We start from the raw sequence: 16,646 nt of genomic DNA on the forward strand, positions 1-16,646 counted from the left end.
ACAGATGATTAGTCAGCTGAAAATATATAACATATTGCAGCCTATCCACGTAAAATGAAGCGCTAAATAAGGGTATCAAAGCACATAATAAGCCGCCAGTCTCGTGAGATGATTGGTGTCAAATTTACTGGATAATACTGTGTCCTCGGAACTCCTTGACAAAGTTCACTGGTCTTTGTCCCCGATGCTTATTTTTGTAAAAGCTGGACAAACGTCCACATAACAGTCTCAGTACATCCCTGACAACCGTTCAATTTCCGATGCTTCTACAAAACAAACATTGGATGATTGGGATGAAAACGACAGTTACGTTTCTGAACCATACAATCTGTGCTCTTGAACTAGAGCGCGAACGTATCTGATATTTTAGAATACAACCGAGGAGTTTGATGACATCAAAATAGTTGAATCTGGCTTCAAACCTGGAAATTGTATAACGCATGGTCATGCCAAAAGAGGAGAAAGGAGTAGTCTGTTCAAGACTAGTTTAATTATGAGCATCATATGACGAATGCTGTGTTTCAAAGAATTGAGAATGCTCAAGTCTATGTGTAATAGAAAAATAGCATTTAACCACTGCTTATTCCAAAACAAAATGCAGACAGCCATTGAAGATAATACAAAAAAGGGATCCATTCTACGTAAACAAGGCTGTAAACGAGTACAACTGAAGTAGGAAAAGCACATGAAGCAAGAATGACGAGACAGCAAGGGCGGGGATAGAAATATAGGAATGGTTTTTGAGTGCAGATGGCATACTCCAATAACAGCAGTGTTATCTACAGCAAATTAAAGTTGTGTAGAGGATTGAAATAAAGCCAGACAGCATGCACTAAAAGCTGGATGTATTGCGGCCGACAGACAACATGAGTTGGATGTACAATGGTCACCAATATCCAAAACCTCAAGCAACCAGTCGCCACAGCCTATAATATTATCCGTATCCGTTCAAGTCTCAATAGTGACAGAAACTTCAAAGTTGTGATTGCCTTGATTTAGAATATACATGAAATAGGATGCAGCTGTATGCAATCTAATGCAAGTGTACCAAGAATCCACATTGGTACAGCAGAATAGCAAGACGTCATCAATGATTGTAGAAATGTATGTTGCAGTGACCCGGTTGCTCATGTAAACTATTCCCAGCAAATCAGTCGACTATTCCATGGTAGAACACATATAGCCAGTAGACGGTACTGCCATGAACAAATCCAACACAGAAGCTTCAAGTAGTTGTACATACGTGATAATAGGACCCGATGTCAAAAAAAACACCATAGCAAACCAAGAGAGCATGCAGAATCCAAGACAAATATAGTAGAGATACTGGAAAATGGAAGTCACTACCATTTCTATAATATCAACAGTGTCCATTTGCCAGTGAGCTGTAGTAATTATCCGGAGAACAAACGAAGTAGGAAACAAGGTAAAACACGTAATCAACTATTATTGGCAGTTTGACGATTGCTCTTGGCTTGAATCTGGTCATTGCTGAACTGACTTTTGTTTCCATACATTTATTTGGTGTAACCAATTCTTGTATAAACTGTCGAGCATACTTTGCATTTGGTTTGTATCAATAAAACTGCTGATCACAACACATGGCACTTTTATATTCATTCTACTAAATCAGTAATCGTCAATGTTCCCGCTTGCTCAATCCAAAAAGTAACGAGTGCGGCTAATCTTGGTATTTGAGCAGGTTTAAATTGTATTAAATACTCTTGATATGTCTTAGTCTATATATCTGAATAGAGAGTACAGCTAAAATAGGCTTTAAAGTGTTCATTTTGCAGCACCATTCACGAGAATGAAATACTTGTATTGATCTCTGGTTTTGCTTTGAAATAAACAGTGGTTAAACACTCGTTATTTTTCCTACTACAAACTGACACCTGATTCTTCAATAAACACAGCATCCATCATATGATACAAACTATACTTTTGAACATGCTCTCTCCCTTCTTTTTCATAATTATACATTGCACGATCATCAAGTTTAAAACCGAATTCATCCATTGTAGTTTTGATATTCGGATCAACTTTCTGATCCTCAAACTCATTCTTGTTGAAACCTAGTCCCAAATGCATTCGCGTTCTAGTTCAAGAAACCAAAGATGGCAGTCAGGAATGCAGCTGTTGTTTTCATTCAATCACTAGGATACCAGTCAACTAAAGAGTTTATGGCAAATGTTGTTCAGTAAATTGCCACCAGCCATTCCGTAAGACTGGCTGTTTATTATAGACACCCTTGTTTAGTGTTTCACTTTGCGTGAATATAGCGGCGATACAACCCATAATGGCTTTGCATTCCATATGCTTTATCAACGCCGGCTAATACTACTCACTATTAACACGCTATTTAGCCAAAGAACATTGAGCGTGGTTGAACAGCATTGGGAACTAACATTTAACAATTGTGTGGCATCAAACGTCATATTTGTCATGTGTGCTCGTAGCCAACTTTGTTTCTTGAATAGCCGCCAAGCAGAAATTTTAAAACCACACATTGTTTTTGCTGGAGTAATCCAATCATCTGCCATAATCTGCATATGTATGAATACTACTCAAGATCAATCTGTAAAAAGACTGCTTTTTGTGGTGGTTATTTTAATTATGGTCTGTTTTTTAAATCCTTCACTTGCATAACCTATACTATAGTTTAGATCTGATTCATTTTCAAATGAAATGGCACAACAGCTATTGTCTGACATTTCTTGAATATACTATTCATGATTCACCATCAGAATCAATAATTATGCATGTTGATACTTTTCTTTTGATTCCTATGGCTGCAATGGGGGTTTGCTAGTTTATACAGTTTTTTAGACCTTTTACCAGCTAAACTTCAAAAGTGGAGCTTGATTGAATTTGAAAAACTATAATTGTTTAAATCGCGAGCCAGACTTGCATTGTCTGTTTCCCAATATAATAGCAGCACTCGATAGTAAACCAAGCAATTCTTAACCAATAACGGTATAACCAAATACATCAAGATACGGACTTCAATCAGTGGCAAATACAGCGAAAGCAACTCTTGTCAACTTTTTCAAAGTTTGTAATTACATTTATTTTAAACCAAGCCAGCCATGCCTGTCAACTGGTTAGGGTCACGGTCCAATCTTGATTTGACTCGCGAAGAGCCAGTTACTCCATGCTCACCAGGATTTGAAGAAATAGACTCAACCTGCAATACATCATCAACCAACCGTCGTATCTTTGTCAATATACCTGTCGACGAACATTTTAAAGATAGAAAGACCAGTCGCCCCTACCTTGTCTACAAAACCAACAAAGTCCGCACAAGCAAATACACAATAGTCACTTTCTTGCCCAAAAATATCTTTGAGCAATTTCGAGGTATTGCCAATTTCTACTTTCTTTCGCTGGTCATTCTCCAAGTATTCAACGACTTCAAGGAGGTGGACGTGTCAGTCACAGCTGCTCCAATTTTAATTATTGTTGCCATCACTGCATTCAAGGTAACTATTTATCTATGACTAGAAATATTTAAAATGACAAAGTTGATTTATTTGATACTGCCAAATGGGATGGAATCGTGTGGATACAAGATTTGCTTATACTGTAATAGTATCTGTGATTGAACCACTGGTTACGATTTTAACACCTGAAATGCACATGCAACATATACTTAGGATGCAATCGAAGATTGGAAACGACATGAATCAGACAACAGCATCAACAAATCATTCACATATGTCATGGGTAACTGGAACAATTCAAATTTTCAAGCTCCGTCAGAGAGTATTGTTCACAAAATCTCCAGTTTTTTTAAATGGATCCAACGATCCATGACTAAAGGAGTTTTATTCATCATAGTTTTGATTACAGGGTTTACAAAAATCCTAAAACAAGCCAGGTTGTCAAGGACTGGAACGTCAAAGAGCCCTGTCTATCCTAATCAGATTTATGCACACGACTATATAAGCCAAGATCATTTAAATTTGGTTGCTGCATCGTTAGATACATTGAAGAATCCTGGACCACCAAAATTGGATAGTAAGCCACACTTGACAGAGCCGTGGAATTTAAACAGATGGGAAAATGTCAAAGGTGCATCTTGATTGATCTGCAGTAATCTGCAATATTTGCGTTATGTAGCATACCGTACTTGAGTTAACTGCTTGCTAATATCATTGAATTTGTAAAAAAAGTCGGAGATTTTGTTTTTCTTAGAAACAATGATAATATTCCAGCAGACATGATAATTGTTTCATCCAGTGAGCCAGACTCTGCATGTTACGTGGAAACAAAGAATCTTGATGGCGAAACCAATCTCAAAATTAAACGAGGAGTTCAAGCACTTCAAAATATTCGTACGCCTGAAGACTGTCGGTCAATTCGTTGTCATATTGATTCTGAACCACCCAATGCGAATTTGTATACCTATACAGGAACCATGGTGTTGCGCACTGGAACAAGGACACGCGATTCTCGAGCAAACCGAAGTGCTATTCCCATGTCTACAAACAATGTCTTACTTCGTGGATGTGTTGTTCGTAATACGCATTGGGTTATTGGTATTGTCGTGTATACTGGTGAAGATACCAAGATTATGCTCAATTCTGGTGCAACTCCATCCAAACGTAGCAAAATCGATCGCCAAATCAATCCACAGGTAAAGTCAATCAATCATTGCTTGTTGAGGTAGCTCATCTGTCAATGACAGTATAAAACTAACAGTAGCAAACTTGCATTATTTCACGCATAGATTCTGCTTAATTTTGCAATTCTTACTGGCATGTGTTTGATTTGCGGTTTGGTGTCTGGTTTCTATTCCAGTTCGTTTGCATTTGAGGTTTCTCCATTTGAAGGAACTTTATTGGAGAATATCGAGCCCCCTCTAAGGCTTGGCATTCTTTCTTTTTTTCGATGCATGATCATTTTTCAAAATATCATTCCTATCGCGCTATACATTAGTTTGGATGTGACCAAAACATTCCAGTCTTTTATGATTCATCTAGATGAGGATATGTACGACGAGGAAAGTGGAAAATACGTCCTTCCTCAATCTTGGAATTTATGTGATGACTTGGGTAAGCACTTTAAAACTGGTTATTTTGTTGATGATTCGTTTAATATTTTTAAAATTGTGCACAGTTAGTAATTAACACTTGATTTCAGGACAAATCGAGTACATTTTTTCTGATAAAACGGGCACACTTACAAGCAACACGATGGAGTTTCGTAAAGCATCCATCAACGGAATAACATATGGAGTTATGGGTGCTGAAGCACATTCGTCATCTAATCCAGGTCAAACTCCAACTGAAACTCAAGAAAGTCGTTTTGCTGAAGAAGCCCAGGCAATGCGCAATGGTCTTTCTAAACTTTTCGACACAAAATACGTATCTTCAAAACTAGCATTTATTGATTCCCGTATTCCAAAACACTTGCAAGATGGCACTCTACAAGCACGCAAGATTCGCGAGTTTTTTACTCTTCTTGCCATCTGTCACACGGTTCTGATTGAAAAGCCTGACAAGTCCAATCCAAGCCGTATTGTCTACAATGCTCAGTCTCCAGATGAAGCTGCTTTGGTGAGTGCTGCAAAAGACACGGGATTTGCATGTCTTCGAAGAGTGGATAACGAGGTGGAGATTGATGTGCTCGGTATTTCTAGAAAGTATACCATTTTGAACATAATTGAGTTTAATTCGGACCGTAAACGAATGAGCGTGCTAGTGCGTCGGCCTGAAGGAGAAATCATTTTGATGTGCAAGGGGGCAGATAGTATGATATATGAACGACTGTCTCATAATAATGACCCAGCGATTTTAGAGGCTACTGCAAACCATCTTGCTTCTTATGCAAACGATGGTGAGTGTTTGAAATGATTGATTTACCGTGTTGTCTTGTTAATGATCAATCGGTAAACTTAAAGCTTAATTATTGTATCTGTTTTTGTCGATTGTTTTACTATATAGGGTTGAGAACATTGTGTTTGGCATACCGACTAGTTCCTGAAGAAGAGTATCAAGAATGGGCAGCAAAATATGCTGTTGCACAAGCCAAGGTGGACAATCGAGAGGCAGAGTGTGATGCTGTGGCAGAATTGATTGAACACGATCTGACCTTAATGGGAGCTACGGCAATTGAAGACAAGCTCCAAGAAGGCGTGCCCGAATGCATCGCTACTCTTTCAAAGGCCGGAATCAAAATTTGGGTTCTTACTGTAAGCTATCAATCTGGCTTTATTTAAACTGTATTCATGCAATCTACATACTAACTGTGGATTCCTATAAAATGTGTAGGGAGATAAAATGGAGACTGCAGTCAATATAGGATTCTCGTGCAATCTATTAAAACGATCCATGACTCTGATTGTCATCAAATCCAAGTCTATAGAGGATAGCATTTTGCAAATCAAAGAAGCACTTACGCGGTTCTGGAACCCTTCTGGTTCTCCAATGGATGGTCGTGAATATGGTCTGATTATTGATGGAGAAAGTTTAAAGTTTGCATTGGATCCAGTATGCAGGCCAATTCTTTTAGAGTTGGGATGTAGATGCTGTGCGGTGGTGTGCTGTCGAGTTTCACCGCTGCAAAAGGCTATGGTTGTCCAGTTGGTTCGCAAGGGATTGGTGAGCATAATTCATTTAAATTCTGCTTGTCCAACTATAGTCTGGCATAACTAATTATGATTTTACAGAGTGCCATGTGTCTTGCAATTGGTGATGGTGCCAATGATGTGTCGATGATTCAAGAGGCAGATATCGGAGTTGGTATTAGCGGAAAAGAAGGACTGCAAGCAGTCATGGCAAGTGACTATGCCATTTCTCAATTTAGATTTTTATCGAGACTACTATTAGTGCATGGACGATGGGCATATCTTCGATCCTCAAAGCTTGTTCTTAATTATTTTTATAAAAACACAACGTGGCTATTTATTCTTTTTTGGCATCAATTCTTTTGCACGTAAGTAGTTAAAACTGCTACTTTCTTCATAATCTTATTGAAACTCGTTGATTGCTAATAATTTTTAATATGAATATTAAATTACACTTTACTTTGGATATAAAGTTTCAGTGCTGGGTTGATTACCGATTTCACCTACAGCATGTTTTTCAACACTGTCTTTACATTTTTACCGACTATACTTATTGGATGCTTTGATCAGGACGTTAATGATTATGTTGCTTTGCAAGTTCCAGAAATCTATGTTCAGGGTATTTACCAGACTCTTTACAACATGCGGCAATATTGGTCGTATGTTTTGGATGCAATGTATCAATCGATCGTGTGCTATTTTTTTGCATTTCTGGTATTTGAAGATAAAACGCTCCACCCAGGCGGTCTTGACTCTGGACTGGAATCTATGGGAACAACAGTAGCATTTTCATCTATTCTACTTGTCAATATTTATGCCATTGTAGATTGGTCAAGCTGGACCTATATTACTATTGTTGCGCTACTTCTTACAATTGGCTTGTGGATTATGTATGTATTGATTTACGCTTCTCAAGTTACAAGTCAGCAGTATGGAATCATATCGGTTTTATTCCATACACCAGCATTTTATCTATGTGTGGTCTTGTCCATTGTTGTAGGTCTTTTTCCTCGCGTCATGATGAAATTTGTCCAACAGTACTTTGCGCCAACGGATGTTGATATTGTGCGAGAAATCCAGCAATATCAATGGAAAAAAGGCATGGTGTTATCTTTGGACACTGAAGAGTCTAGCAAAGATTCATTGCATGATAGTACAACTGAATCGCTTGTAGTTTCTGCCGATCCTACTCACAAGCTGGTTAAACGTAACCGCTCGGAGATGCAACTTCAGACTGCAAAAACAGATATAGCTTCAGTAAATATAACACGAGCAAAATCTGACGATCAGCTTCAAACAACAGCAAAGGATGAACCACAGCTGCCCCCGAAACAAACTATTGATGCAATTGTAGACTCGACTGGATATGTCATACCAACCGAGTCGGGAGTGAATGCATCGACGGATGGGTTCGGATATTTGGACGTAAAACGAAAAACCACTCCACATGGATTATTGGATGGATCAATTGAAACACGATCAAGACGAACATCATTATCAAGTGTGATTAAAACAAGTGTGAATCGAGCAAGCCAATTTGTACGACGCATTGCTCATCCCATACCATCTCCTGGTGTGCAGCTCAGTCGGTCAGCAAGAGCTTCAAGCCTTGTGTATATGGGTGACAATGGCGGTCAAGTAGCAAATACTGGATTTGCGTTCTCACATGATACCGGGATGTCTGAAGTCATCACTCCTACATCAAGGTAGATTCATGATTATTTCATGAGATATTGGTATTATAACATTTTAATTTTGGAATTTGGAATCATAAATAGAACTACATTTGATGTATCGCGAAGAACAACAAAAAGAATTCCAGGTAAAGGCCGAGCACCTTCCAACACAGGCACACTCCGTAATCTGTCTACCAGACTTCACAATGTGCTTCATATTGGGTCCAGATCCCCAATGACATCAGTTGATATAGCAGAAGCACAAAAGCAACAGCAGACTTCATCTCAACAACAAAGTCAACAAGAAAGCGTGGATCAGATTGTTGAAGATCCACGAGAAGAATCTGAAGGGCTTGCTTTGAGTGCACGATCTGTACAGTATAGTCGACCCAGCTCATTGCTGCCATCCATCATCACAAATTTGGAAGAAAATGACTTGCACGAGCCAGTAACCAAGACTGCAGATCCGTTGTTAGAAGAACAAGATATACAAAATTCGGATCAAAACTCTGGTTAACTACAAATAAACTTATAATTTACGTTTTCAGGCTTGAAAGTGTTGAAATGCGTTTTAACGAATTGTACACGAAAATACTCGACTTTAAACCAACTATAACATCATCAAGATTCATCGGATAGTACTGCCTTGGGTCTACCACAAACCATTCAGTCTTGATCTTTTTTGTACAAGATTACTGACTGCATCCACTCTTCGCTTTTACTGCTCCGTAAATTCCCAGTCAAAACCTACTGCACTCACCATGACATCCTCAGCAGCTCCTATTCGCCAGCCTGACTGGCATATTCCTGCTGGAACTACTGTTCCTCGGCTATACATCAACAACTCTTTGACTCGCAAAAAGGTACGGAATTCTACATTTATATTCAGCTGCCGTCGTTTGTGAATTGGAATTGACGATGATTCAGCAGCAGTTGAATGGTTTCGGAAATTCAGTTACTGATATGGTTGGGCGTAACATGGATCTATACTTGTATAGGAGTTATTTGTTCCTGAAAAAGGACGTCGAGTCACTTGGTATTCTTGCGGGCCAACCGTTTATGACAAATCCCATGTTGGTCATGCCAGGTGAGCTGGTTTGATGCTGGCAAACTGCTCTGGATTTCAACCACTCATGCTTGCGTTGACTGATATTCGACTAACATGATCCGTATGATTCAATGTAGAACATTTTTTTCGTTTGATATTGTTCGTCGAATTATGAGCGAATATTTTGGATACGATCTGCAGTATGTCATGAACATCACCGACATTGATGACAAGGTCAGGCTATATTTAAAAATTGTATCGAGTATCGTCAGCTTTTGTTGGATCTTGAATTCAGATAAACAATCGTCTATTTTCTATCCATTTTAACCATTCTACATCCATCATAGATTATTGTATCTGCCCGTCAAAAGCATCTTTTTGCCAAATACAAGGAAGCAAACCCTGTTCTTAATGAAAGTGTTATTGTCAAGGCTGAATTGGGATGGCATTATTTTGTCAACCAACGTTTTGAAAAATACATGAAAGATGCCGCCAACAACTGGGCCGAGTTTGTTTCTGAATTCGAAGCAGGAAAACTTGTTGGCGCAGCCGATGATGTCAAGTTTGGACTGTATTACAAAACTGCTGTATGTTTACATGTGCATTTATGATTACTTTTTTAAATGGATAGCATATACTTAATCTAGGTGTTTTTTGACAGATTTCCTCGCGAGATGCTCTTGCCAAAGCCAAAAGCGGCAATATGTGTATTAACGACTTTTACCTTGCTTTGCAAGACCCACTGTCACTTTTTATTGACAGCCAAGTACGAAACATTTATTTGAACATTGCGTAACACGTTTTATTTAATATTAACAAATATTTAAACGTTGCAGGAGGGTGCCAAGACTACCGATCAGCAGATTTTCAGAGACTATGCTGCTTACTGGGAAGCAGACTTTTTCCATGATATGGACAGTTTGAATGTATGTTTTGGATGCAGCCTGTATCTTGATAAATTGAATGCTTATGATTATATTGTGCCATACCATCAATTTAGATTCGCCGTCCGGATGTTCTTACTCGCGTTAGCGAATACATTCCAGAGATTATTGCTTTTGTTCAAAAAATCATGTCCAATGGCTATGCTTATGAGTTTGATGGATCTGTTTATTTTGATACTGTTTGTTTCGATAGATCTGACAAGCATTCATATGCCAAGATTGAACCTTGGTCTGCTGGCAATGTAAAACTGGTTCAAGAGGGTGAAGGCGATCTGACCGCCGATACTAGCGGTAAACGCAATATTTCCGACTTTGCTTTGTGGAAGTCTTCCAAGCCTGGTGAGCCTTCATGGTCGTCTCCATGGGGAGAGGTAAGTCGTGAGATCTGAATACTTGACAAGCTATACATAATTTAATCATTTTTTAAAACCATGCACTTAGGGTCGTCCTGGATGGCACATTGAATGTTCTGCAATGGCTGGATGTGTTCTAGGTGAAAAAATAGACATTCATTCGGGCGGTATTGATCTGACTTTTCCCCATCACGACAACGAGTTGGCTCAATCCGAGGTATTTAAACTCCACACTATATTGTTTGATGTATTGTTTCTGAAATTATTGTGATCTGGTGTATTATATTAGGGTCATTTTGGATGCACTCAGTGGGTCAACTACTTTATGCACACTGGACATCTTCACATTGAGGGTCAAAAAATGTCAAAAAGTCTCAAGAATTTCATTTCCATCAAAGTTGGTTTTATTTGACTTTAACTGCATGCATTGAAATAACTCGTATTTAATCGCAACACTGTCTACGTTGAAACAACTAGGAAGCATTGGAGCAAAGCACTGCCCAACAGATTCGCATCATGTATTTGCTTCATCACTGGGACTCGACTCTTGACTGGAGTGCAGGCTCGTTGTCCGAAGCGCGCACAATCGAGGTTTCAATTAACGTGAGTATTTGATTGGCTTATGAATTAGGTGCTAGGTTATACTAATATGTATCATCTTGAATGTGATGTGTTTTGAAACAATCAGAACTTTCTAGCATTAGTCAAGGCACTTGCACAGGAAGAAAAATTCAAAGAAAGAGTTATTTCCGAAACACATAATTATGGTTCTGCGGAGAAGGAGTTGATGGATGTGTAAGTTGGATTTGTTTAATTACCGTTTTGAGTGATGTGTTAATGGTACGATTTTTAATGCATATTTGATTTTATTGGGTTTAATCTGAATAGACTGTTTCAAAAACAAGAGGCGATTTATGCGGCTCTTGCTGATTCCTTTAATACTCCTCTTGCCATGACAGAACTTCGTCAGTTGATTTCGGTTTCTAATCAGTATTATCAGACCAAGAATAAGGTCAAGGCAACTCCCAACATAACAATTTTGGCCAAAATTGGTGTTTATGTGACCAAGCTTTTGCGTACTTTTGGTGTGTATCCTGACATCAATCCCGAATTTGGAGCTCCGGTTACTGAAGGTGCTCAGAATGTAGGTGCTTTTATACAATATTTAGTAGTTTTAAGTTGGCGCCTACTAACTTGACTCATCTTTCCAACAAGTCTGAGGAAGCACTGATGCCATATCTTCGTGTGTTGTCATCGTTCCGTGATGCCGTTCGTGAACTTGCACAAGCCAAGGCTGGTGAGTGGTGTTTATCATGCACGTACACTGAGATAAACTACAATTTCAATTCTTACTCTTGTATTTACTATCACTAGATCCTGTTGAATTTCTAAAGCTCTCGGATCGTTTGCGTGATATGGATCTGTTTGAACTTGGTGTTATTTTAGATGACAAGGAAGGCACGTTGTTATATTGTTTTTTAGTGATGCTTGGTATCTGATGAATGTACATGCTTCAACTCTGACTATCTATATCACGTTTTTTGTAAATTTAGATGGAAAGGCACTGGTGAAAATTGTCGATCGCAAAACATTGATGAGTCAACGCAAAGCGATACAGGACAAGGAGCTAGAACGACAACGTGACAAGGAAGAGAGACTGAAGATTCAAGCTCAAAAGAAAGCCGAGCGATTGGAAAAGGGACGAATGCCACCATCTCAGATGTTCAAGACTGCCGAGTTTAGTGCGTGGGATGAGCAAGGCATGCCTACATTGGACAAGGAAGGGGTGGAGATCACCAAGTCAAGGAGAAAGAGGCTTGATAAAGATTATGCCATTCAAACTAAACTTCACGCCGAGTTTCTTGCTGGTGCAGACAGTGAAAAGGCTTAGTTGATGAGTTACAGCATCATTCACGTAACATGGAACACTTGTATTGATCTTTTAGTGATTTTGCTTTGGAATAAACAATGGTTGAGCATTTGCTATTTTGCATAATAGACTGACACTCGATTCTTTAATCAACACATCATACAATGAGATATTAGTCATGTAAACGTGAATGTATGGGATTGGATTTCAAACAACTGAATTGAAATCAATTCATACTCTGAATCATCAATCAGTTTCAGTGAAATGCATGACAATTCAAAATAGTTTGAATATGCCAAATGATCTTGAAGCAACGCACGAAATTGACATTTTTGATTATTTGAGGCGAATAAAATTATAATTGGATCGTCTGTTTGCCATTGCATTAACATTGCAATGTCCTTTATTCGAAGCTCACTGCCCATTGTATCGGTGTTTTCTGCAAACACCAATGTGGGTAAAACCATTGCTTCGACTGTTTTATGTCGAGGTGCTAATGCTGTATTAGGTCGTCACCAGCAATCCCAAATGATGGCAGAAACTGGATTGAATTCTTCAGTTTTGTATCTTAAACCGGTTCAAACTGGATACCCAATAGACTCTGACTCTAGGAAAGATCATATTGTTTATTGAATTGCGATCCATTGTGTCGAGTTGAATGCATTATTAATTCGGTTAATGTGGTGTATATAGACATGTGCAGACATTCTGTCCTGGTATTCGATCAGAAACTCTTATTACTTATACTGAGCCTGCTAGTCCTCACTTGACGGCTATTCAAGAAAATCGCATCATTTCGGACGACAATCTACGTCAACGCATCATGGCTGCGATTGAGGCGTTTAGTGAATCTCTTGGTGGTCAAACTGGGTTTTCTTTGATAGAAACTGCTGGAGGTAAGTGTTGGATCGTCAATGGATTTATTTTAATGCAATTATAAAACATTGTATTTTATTAGGAGTTCATAGTCCAACCATATCAGGATCACTTCAAGCAGATTTGTATCGCACGTTTAGATTTCCGGTTATCCTTGTAGGCGATTCTCAACTGGGCGGCATCTCAACTACCCTTACATCGTATGAATCACTTTTGATGAGAGGATTTGATGTGCCATGTGTTGTGATGTTTGATAATCCAAAATACAGCAATCACACTATTGTTCGATCCAATCTTGAAAAGAATACAACTCTATTTACCATACCAGCTCCTCCCCCTCTTTCAATCCATGATACTGCATTTGGTAGTTCAGCCGATGTATCCAACATGAAAGCATACTACGGGTCTGTCAATGATCAAGCGACAGACATTGCAAAGTATGTGTTGGATACGCATGCTACACAAATTAAACGTGTCAACGATCTATCCCATAAAAGTATATCCAAACTTTGGTGGCCATTTACGCAGCACGGAACCACTTCAACTGCAATGGTGATTGACTCGGCTTTGGGTGATGACTTTACTGTGTTTGATCCAACACTACAACGATCGCGACAGTTGTTTGATTCTTGTGGAAGTTGGTGGACTCAAGGTGTTGGCCATGGTAACGTTCATTTGGCAAAAGCAGCAGCTTATGCAGCAGGACGATACGGACACGTTATTTTTCCCGAAAACGTGCATGAGCCTGCTTTACATCTAGCCGATCGTCTGCTGGAAACCGCTGGTAAAGGATGGGCATCTAGAGTATTTTACACCGATAATGGATCCACAGCAACTGAAGTGGCATTGAAAATGGCGTTTAAGAAAACCACTACGCAGCACAACTTGATTAAACCTAAATTGGATGTGGTTGGACTGAATGGGTCGTATCATGGGGATACAATTGGTGCCATGAGTGCTTCTGATCCCAACGTGTACAACGAACAAGCAGACTGGTATATAGGACGCGGTGTTTGGTTTGAACCACCTACGGTTGTGCTGAAGCATGGAAAATACATTGTGCGATTACCCGAGAGTGTTACTATACTGGCCAAACAATATGGATGGACTGAGGATCTGATCAGAGTGTCACTGGAAAATCGCGACCAAATATTCGATATTCAACGTGATGAATCCAAACTTGCACAACTATATCAAGCATGGATTGAAACAACGTTGGGTGAAGCCGAAAAAAATGGACATGTGCTTGGCGCTTTAATCATTGAACCAGTATTGATGGGTGCAGGCGGTATGATGTGGGTAGATCCGCTTTTCCATCGCCAACTGGTGAATAGTGTTCGAAATAGGAACTCGTGTGCGCCAATGCCTGTGATTTATGATGAGGTGTTTGTTGGTATGCATCGATTGGGCTTTGCTAGTGCTGGCGTGTCGCTTCTACATGTTGAGCCAGATATTGCGTGTTACGCAAAGTGTCTTACAGGAATTGTTCCCATGGCTGTGACACTGGCTCGAGAAACAGTGTTTGATGCATTTAAAGGAGAAAGCAAGATACAAGCCTTATTGCATGGCCATTCTTTTACTGCTCATCCAGTTGGGTGTCAAGTGGCTGTCCGTAGCATCGAATTATTGGAAAGCCTCAAAGAGAAAAGGGTAAACTGTACTGATTCTGCTGCTTCGCGATCGGAACATCAACAGTATGTGACGTGTGTATGGGATGGAGATCTTTTGGACAAGATTGCTGCACTTTCTATTGTGGATGGTATTGTTCCTCTTGGAACGGTATTGGCCATTGAGCTTGCAACAACTGAAAAAGGTAAATTATGGAATCTATACTATACATTGTGGACTCGTTGACGAATACCAACTAACCAAATGAGTGGATATTGGTAATCGCGATTAGGTTATGCATCTCAGGCATCTATAGACATTATCCGTGCACTCAGGACAGAGCAAGGAGGCAACATCTTTGCACGTCCATTAGGAAACGTCATCTATTTTATGGCAACACAAGAAACTCCAACTGACCGTATTCAACAGGTTTTGAACAAGGTTTATAATCAGCTTGTTCAGTTGAAGTAAACCTTGCTACAGGGACTTGAATCAATTGCTCAAGACACTAAACCTCTCTCAATGCAACTGCAGACTTTATCTACCATCCGATCAACACCCTTCACAGAAAACTACAAGTAAATAAAAATGCTGGTGCTTACAAAAAAGGAGTTTATTCCAGTTTATTCGTTCTCCTATAAAACAGATTGTGGGTTAATTATGGAGTTTAATTGTCAAGTGACAGAGATCTATCATTACAAGTACTTACAACAGTGCGCAGTCTAGCGCCAGCGTTGGTAAGCTTAATATCAAGCTGTTGAGCACGCTCAACAATGAGAGCACGCTTTCTGCAAGAAACACCGTGGGCGACCTCGGCAGCAAAGACACGGTTGTGCATGAGAAGAAGCTCAAGATCCTGAACATTGTTGATGAGGAACTTTTTGAAGCCGTTGGGCATAACGTGACGAGTCTTGGCATTAGATCCGTAACCAATCTTGGGCATGGCAATTTGGCCCTTGAAACGGCGACGAACTCTGTTGTCAATACCTTTGGGCTTTCTCCAGGAGGCCTGTATTTACAAGAGTGGTATGTAAGAACAAAAAATCTAAATAAAGCAATCCAGTCATGGGCAACAGTGCATCCGAGTATTGAACAGTTTGGTGATGAATCAACTTCAAGAATTGACAAATCCAGTAAACTTGGTCTGTACAAGGTGAATGTTGATGCACTGGGAACATGAGAATAAACGCAACCTGTTGGCAAGACTTACATCAATCTTCTTGTACCTGTCAGACTGATGACGAGAGAACTTCTTGGTTCGCTTCTTAACAATCTTGGTTTGGTTCAGAGAGACCGGCATTCTATAAAACAGAGATTAGCATTCAAGCGTATGAATTGAGACTTCAAGTGTTTGATCAAGTATCCTCTGAGTTTCAATCAAGCATCAATGCACAATCAATACAGGATATCCTGTCTGTGTTGATGGATGGCACATGTGGATGGCATCAGATTGGAATGCATGGCTGATGGACTTACGTGAGTGGATTCGTGGTGAAGGCAAAGTTGACAGCAAATCATATTTGATTGAATATACTCACGTGATCCATATTCTTGATCACGTGAATATGACTAGTCAAGTGTAGATTTCGAGTATTCAAGCCATGATAATTCACTAAATGTATTAAAGTATTGATTTCTAAACTCATTAAAGCCTAGTTACTCTCCTGATGAGTATCATGTATAGTTTTATTCCTGATATG

The 16,646-nt window shown here is 39.3% G+C and overlaps 5 protein-coding genes across 5 annotated transcripts; 3 read left to right on the forward strand and 2 right to left on the reverse strand.

The window, feature by feature from the left end:
- Positions 1 to 606: 606 nt before the first annotated feature.
- Positions 607 to 1,596, reverse strand: BATDEDRAFT_92151 (uncharacterized protein). The gene has a single exon (XM_006682470.1). The coding sequence runs from the start codon at positions 1,372 to 1,374 to the stop codon at positions 1,159 to 1,161; it is 216 nt and encodes a 71-aa protein (XP_006682533.1). The 5' UTR covers positions 1,375 to 1,596; the 3' UTR covers positions 607 to 1,158.
- Positions 1,597 to 3,089: 1,493 nt separating this feature from the next.
- Positions 3,090 to 7,645, forward strand: BATDEDRAFT_14534 (uncharacterized protein; the record flags this gene model as incomplete). The annotated part of the gene is made up of 9 exons (XM_006682294.1): positions 3,090 to 3,482; positions 3,657 to 4,074; positions 4,176 to 4,639; positions 4,733 to 5,057; positions 5,146 to 5,841; positions 5,949 to 6,196; positions 6,276 to 6,605; positions 6,674 to 6,939; positions 7,045 to 7,645. Coding segments are annotated over 9 exons (3,741 nt in total), but the record flags the coding sequence as incomplete, so codon positions are not given.
- Positions 7,646 to 8,844: 1,199 nt separating this feature from the next.
- Positions 8,845 to 12,586, forward strand: BATDEDRAFT_92152 (cysteine--tRNA ligase). The gene is made up of 15 exons (XM_006682420.1): positions 8,845 to 9,110; positions 9,246 to 9,334; positions 9,433 to 9,529; positions 9,643 to 9,882; positions 9,957 to 10,061; positions 10,132 to 10,221; positions 10,296 to 10,610; positions 10,681 to 10,809; positions 10,882 to 10,989; positions 11,070 to 11,195; positions 11,281 to 11,387; positions 11,481 to 11,736; positions 11,808 to 11,889; positions 11,967 to 12,050; positions 12,146 to 12,586. The coding sequence occupies exons 1-15, from the start codon at positions 9,009 to 9,011 to the stop codon at positions 12,481 to 12,483; spliced, it is 2,268 nt and encodes a 755-aa protein (XP_006682483.1). The 5' UTR covers positions 8,845 to 9,008; the 3' UTR covers positions 12,484 to 12,586.
- A 272-nt stretch (positions 12,587 to 12,858) lies between these two features.
- Positions 12,859 to 15,546, forward strand: BATDEDRAFT_20952 (uncharacterized protein; the record flags this gene model as incomplete). The annotated part of the gene is made up of 4 exons (XM_006682307.1): positions 12,859 to 13,086; positions 13,166 to 13,358; positions 13,421 to 15,151; positions 15,239 to 15,546. 4 exons carry the CDS (start codon positions 12,859 to 12,861, stop codon positions 15,415 to 15,417), a joined length of 2,331 nt encoding a protein of 776 aa, XP_006682370.1. The 3' UTR covers positions 15,418 to 15,546.
- Positions 15,537 to 16,246, reverse strand: BATDEDRAFT_92154 (ribosomal 60S subunit protein L32; the record flags this gene model as incomplete). Its single annotated transcript, XM_006682471.1, has 3 exons — positions 15,537 to 15,581; positions 15,656 to 15,955; positions 16,157 to 16,246. The coding sequence occupies 3 exons, from the start codon at positions 16,244 to 16,246 to the stop codon at positions 15,570 to 15,572; spliced, it is 402 nt and encodes a 133-aa protein (XP_006682534.1). The 3' UTR covers positions 15,537 to 15,569.
- Between the last annotated feature and the right edge of the window lie 400 nt (positions 16,247 to 16,646).

This window comes from Batrachochytrium dendrobatidis (genome assembly GCF_000203795.2).
Source record: "Batrachochytrium dendrobatidis JAM81 unplaced genomic scaffold BATDEscaffold_16, whole genome shotgun sequence".
In the NCBI taxonomy this organism is placed as follows: Eukaryota; Fungi; Chytridiomycota; class Chytridiomycetes; order Rhizophydiales; genus Batrachochytrium; species Batrachochytrium dendrobatidis.